A 5,869-nucleotide genomic window follows, 5' to 3' on the forward strand; every position below is an offset into this window, starting at 1 on the left:
GTCCTACCAATAGCACAATTCCTTTGAAACAAGAACTCCAAGATCAATGACAGGATGGCCTACTTCAGACATTTTGCTTGGTTAAGGTTTAACTTCCAACAATTGAACTTTGTTCTCTGAGCACCTGGGTGGGTCATTCTGCAGTGTGGGCTTGTCTTTCTTGGGATGACTTCTCCCTGTGTATGTGCCCCAGGCCAGAGCCCTCAGCAGACTGCCCACATCGCAGCTGGACCCAAGCACACGCTAATGATGTTTTGAACTAACACTTAAAAATCTGGAAATTGCCCACAGAATTTCAGATTTTTAAGTCCCTTGAAACGTCAGAGCCCTGGCAACAGTGAGGGGCTGGGAAGCAGCCTCCTCCTCCCTCTGCACAGGCCGAGGCCTCCAGCCAGCCACGTTCCCCACCACCAAGAATGAAGTGGCAGGCTACGCACTTCTGAACAGGCTGCCTCGCACACTCCCACACGGTACGCCTGCCAGCGCTCGGTGAGGAAGAGGCAAAGAGACACGTTCCGCAGATCTCAGTTACAGATCATGCAACGCGTCTGATGAGGCGAAAACACAGCCCAGCACAGGGCTCCGCAGGGGACAGGACAGCGATGTAGACAAGTAAGAGGCTGGAGAGATACTCGCTAGTAAACCCAGGGGAAAAAAGGGAGACATAAGCATAAAATACATTTTATATAATAGAAATGTAATTTCTATTCCATTTAATAGAAATGTAATTTCTATTCCATTTAATAGAAATGTGATTTTTCCATTTAATAGAAATGCAATTTCTATTGCATTTAATAGAAATTAGAAAAACAGAAGAAAATCCAGATTATGTGAAAAAGCCCTATCAACACACATTTCTCCACGAAGCTTCATGAGAGTTGAGTGCAGACTGATAGGAACACAGGCAGCAGCAGGGAGGTGGCCTCCGCCTACCGTGGAGCAGAGACAGGATGGGAAAGCCGGCCAAGGAGGCTGGCAGAGGTTATGACAACAGATGAATGACAAAGCAGGACTGGAATGGGAGAACCCAGCCCCGAGGACACACAACCATCCATGGAGAACTGAAATCATGAGGCCAAGTGAAGAGGGGGTGCAGACCAGAAGCAAGGCTGAGGCACCACCGGATGAGAGGGAGGCAACCGGGGGCCCGCCAAAGAGCCAGGGATCGGCCAGCGATCAGCAGGGTCAGAGTCCAGATGGCTGCGGGGGCGAGACAGGAGCGGCTCCTGTGCTGACTCTGCCAACCGGAGTCAGAAAGAAGACCAGGCCTTCTTGGTGCAGGTGCACACACAGGCCAGGCTGGAACTGAGAGAAGAGACAGGCCTTTTCATATTGTTTTACATTGTTTTATACTCAGAAAAGGAAAGAAAAGCGAAACAAAAGGCAGGTAGCCTGGCCCCTAGGAACCAGACCTGAAATCAAGAAACCAGACCCAAAACCAGGCCTAGGCCTGCCTGACCTAAGCCTGGTAGTTAAAATTCCACCCCTGACCTAGCAACTGATGTTATCTATAGATTCCAGACATCGTATGGAAGGACATTGTGAGACCTCCCGTTCTGTTCTGTTTCACTCTGACTACCTTCGCTGGCAGCCCGTTACGTACCCCCCGCTTGCTAAATCGATCACGGCCCTCTCACGCAGACCCCCTTAGAGTTGTGAGCCCTTAAAAGGGACAGAAGTTGGGCACCTGACAAGCTCGGATTTTAAGGCGCTAGCCTGCCGATGCTCCCAGCTGATTAAAGCCACTCCCTTCACTATCTCAGTGTTTGAGGGGTTTTGTCCATGGCTAGTCCTGCTACAGAACCACATGGGAGAAGGAGGGGCCATCTCCGTGGAGCCAGTGGAGAGAACCTCCCCAAGGAGGAGGCATCAAAGTCCGAGGGCAAATAACACCCCAGGCTCTGGGATGGGCTGGCGCAGATTTCTAAGGAGGGAGGAACTCCAATAGCAGCAGGCGGCCAAATGCTCAAAGCAGACAGAACCAGGGGTGGTTGGAGGGCGGAAGGCCTTGTGGGCAAGGAACAAGGACTGGAGGACTGGAATTCTATTCTAAGTGCACTAGGGACTCACCAGACAATTTTCAGCAGGGGAGGTAAAAACCTTATTTACAGTTTAAAAAGCTCAATAACAAATATTTGGAGAATGAATCAGTAGAAGCACAAGAACAAACGCGAGGCTAAGCTGCCATTCAGGCAGGAGCTGGGCCGTTTGGACCAGGGTGGTGATGATGGGGGAGTGACCTGGGACATGGTCTCGGGGCACAAGAACAAGCGGTGGATGGCCTGGGGAAGACGACAGGACCCACCACGGCGTCACTCCTAGCCGTGGGGAGGGTGGCGCAGGGTCGCTTTCGGTGAGGGAAGCCCTGTGTATTCCACTCCGGCATGGCAACACTGAGACTGGCTGGGATCCAGCTGGGGCTCGGCACCCCTGCGCTCAGGGCTGAGTGAGGGGCCAGGAGAGCAGCCTCAGCCAGCACCAAGGAAGCTAGAAGGAAAGCCCCGTACTCAGAGCTCCCACAAGCAGTGGTGGCCAGATCCACAGGAAGAGCCTGCAAAGCACAGCTGCCACCAACGCGGCAGGGGCTGGAGAGAGAACAGACGCACAGCAGCCTGCCCACCCCCAGCGGCTGCGGGCACCAGGCGGGATGGGCCAGGGAACGCCTTGTCTGTGGCACCCAGCAGAACACAATGCAGTCCTTAGCCCTGTTGGCCAAGAGAACAGCAGGGACCGAGGGCACAGCACCGGGGCAGAGGGCTGGCCCAGGTCCAGGAGGCCCCGCCGTTTGAGACAGGGTCTTGCTCTGTCACCCAGGCTGGAGTGCAATGGCAAGAACTCGGCTCAATGAAGCCTGGACCTCCTGGGCTCAAGTGATGCTCTTGCCTCAGCCTCCCAAGTGCTTGGGACTACAGGTGCGCGCCACCACATCCAGTACCAGCGTGTACTGCCATACCTAGCTAATTTTTTTATAGGGACAGGGTCTCACCTTGTTGCCCAGGCTGGTCTGGAACTCCTGAGCTCAAAGGATCCTCCAACCTCGGCCTCCCAAAGTGTTGGCATTACAGGTGTGAGCCACCGTGCCCGGCTAGAAGGAATTTTCTTTTAGCACGTGGCCACAGGCAAGAAGTCTTCTTTGACTTCAGCACCGGAAGTCAGCTGAGCTGTTTCTGAAATGCACTTTTTCTGTACTGTGTAGCCACCTAAGTGACTTACCTCTACAGCATGAGTCTCCACACTGATGATGAAGACTTGACCTCCAGAAGCCGCCCACAACGTGTCTTCCATCATGAGTAGACTTCTAACTGGCAGGACGCCTAACTTTATCACTTTTTGAGGTTCTGAATCCCAGGATCCATCTTAAAAGAAAATATTTCATTTCATTCAAGTTCAGTTTTCTGTACACAGGAACAGGAAAATGGGATCGCACATCATTTTAAATAACTGACAACTGAAAGATCACCTACAGCGTTAATGCTTGTGCCTGATCCTGGGTGTGTCCGGGGATTCACAAGCTGACACCCAGCCCAGTCGGGCCATGGTGCACAACCGGGAAGCACAGACAGCTGCAGGACAGGCAGCCCTCAGGATCCTCCCTCCCCCCGCCTATCCCTTCCGTGTGTGTCCCAGACAAACGACTCATTCACCCTGAATCTCAGCTTCCTTCAGGGTAAGATCGAGACCATCCTACCACTAGCCACAAAGGTTATTTCAAAAATTAAAAATGGAATAATGCGCGTACAAAGCTCAGCAAAGTACCCAGCACACAGGTGTTCAATCAATGCTACCGTTTACAGTAATAGTACATAAGATGATTCAGTCCTCATTAAAAGGAACTGTATTCACAATAACCGGGCAGATGTTTCATTTCCCCATTAGCTGTTTCCGTTCTAACATGTGCCTTGCTCTATACTGCATCACGAGGAGAGGCCATATATTCACAGAATACTTTAAGAAATCAAAATTAAAGTAAAAGGAATTCCTTACTTTTGAAGAGTTTGTTCCCTTTCTTGAAGCCTAGAGTCACATGAAATATTCTGGTCTGAAAATATTTCCAAAGATCTACTGACGAAGTCTTTCACACTTTATATCAAGTATGAGTTGCTAGCTTGAATACCAATAAAAATTATTTGAGGCAAGATCTACCACAAACTTTTAAAGTGACTAATGTAATTATCCTATAAATAATTAAAATTAATTCTTCAATTCTCAATCTAACCATTAATTAAGCCATTGACCTTAAAAGTGTAACTAAATTATTAATCCATCAATGCCGTCGACTTCCTAATCAAATAAACATGCTTCACTCAGTCAGGAGAACACAGCCTCAGTTTTTATCTCTTTGTTCTGGATTTCAAGCACTGAAAGTTTGAATACAAAACAAGTGTCTGAAGCGGAGGTGTGCAGTCACTAAAAGACAATTATGTAAGCTTTGACTTTTGTGGCATACTTTTAGTTATGATTCAACGTTAATGGAAATGCTTTTATGTTGCAATTAGGCTAAAAGTGTTGCAGGGTAATTATTAGCCCCAGTGAACACGGGCCTGCTTTTCATTTGCAATATCGGCACAGGGCCCATTGTATCATTATGTGATTAAATATGCACATGCACCTGTGCACAACACACATGCATGCACACACACAAGTGTACATGCCACATGCATACACACACATGTGCATGTCACACACATACACACACAGGCATGCACATGTACACATGCACTCACCCACAAGTATGTGCACCTGCAGTCACATGCACACATGGACACGTGTGCACATGTATACTCAAGGCACACAAACCTGCCTGCACACACACATATGCCCTCACAATCACGTGTGCATACACACATGTGCATACATGCACACACACCTGCTCACACAAGCACATCCCCTCACACTCCTGTGCATACCCACACGTGCATGGGCCTTCCCATTTGGTACTCATAGCCCTTTAAATAAAGCACTGCACACTGCAACCTCTAGAAATATGTGGGTTCAGGGCAGAGCTACAATTTTCTCTGACATTCACACACTCTGAAGGGCATGGAGTGGCACAAGAACGCAGGGTTTTGAATCCTAGGTCAGAGTTATCTCTGTCTACTGCCCACTGTGCTTGGATCCTGGCTGTCCGGTGTGGCTTGGCGGTGTCCTACCAATAGCACAATTCCTTTGAAACAAGAACTCCAAGATCAATGACAGGATGGCCTACTTCAGACATTTTGCTTGGTTAAGGTTTAACTTCCAACAATTGAACTTTGTTCTCTGAGCACCTGGGTGGGTCATTCTGCAGTGTGGGCTTGTCTTTCTTGGGATGACTTCTCCCTGTGTATGTGCCCCAGGCCAGAGCCCTCAGCAGACTGCCCACATCGCAGCTGGACCCAAGCACACGCTAATGATGTTTTGAACTAACACTTAAAAATCTGGAAATTGCCCACAGAATTTCAGATTTTTAAGTCCCTTGAAACGTCAGAGCCCTGGCAACAGTGAGGGGCTGGGAAGCAGCCTCCTCCTCCCTCTGCACAGGCCGAGGCCTCCAGCCAGCCACGTTCCCCACCACCAAGAATGAAGTGGCAGGCTACGCACTTCTGAACAGGCTGCCTCGCACACTCCCACACGGTACGCCTGCCAGCGCTCGGTGAGGAAGAGGCAAAGAGACACGTTCCGCAGATCTCAGTTACAGATCATGCAACGCGTCTGATGAGGCGAAAACACAGCCCAGCACAGGGCTCCGCAGGGGACAGGACAGCGATGTAGACAAGTAAGAGGCTGGAGAGATACTCGCTAGTAAACCCAGGGGAAAAAAGGGAGACATAAGCATAAAATACATTTTATATAATAGAAATGTAATTTCTATTCCATTTAATAGAAATGT

At 49.4% G+C, this 5,869-nt stretch overlaps 1 protein-coding gene across 5 annotated transcripts in view; it reads right to left on the reverse strand.

Annotated features, from left to right (window-relative positions):
• The window catches only part of ARHGEF10 (Rho guanine nucleotide exchange factor 10), a 122,793-nt gene that overhangs the window by 28,655 nt on the left and 88,269 nt on the right, over window positions 1-5,869 (reverse strand). For all 5 annotated transcript variants that reach the window (XM_017887850.1, XM_017887848.1, XM_017887847.1 and 2 more), the window contains one exon: window positions 3,214-3,356. In XM_017887850.1, coding sequence (XP_017743339.1) covers window positions 3,214-3,356 — 143 coding nt within the window. The remainder of the gene's footprint in view (window positions 1-3,213; window positions 3,357-5,869) is intronic.

Source organism: Rhinopithecus bieti, unplaced genomic scaffold (assembly GCF_001698545.2).
Source record: "Rhinopithecus bieti isolate Rb0 unplaced genomic scaffold, ASM169854v2 scaffold_15838, whole genome shotgun sequence".
NCBI lineage: Eukaryota > Metazoa > Chordata > Mammalia > Primates > Cercopithecidae > Rhinopithecus > Rhinopithecus bieti.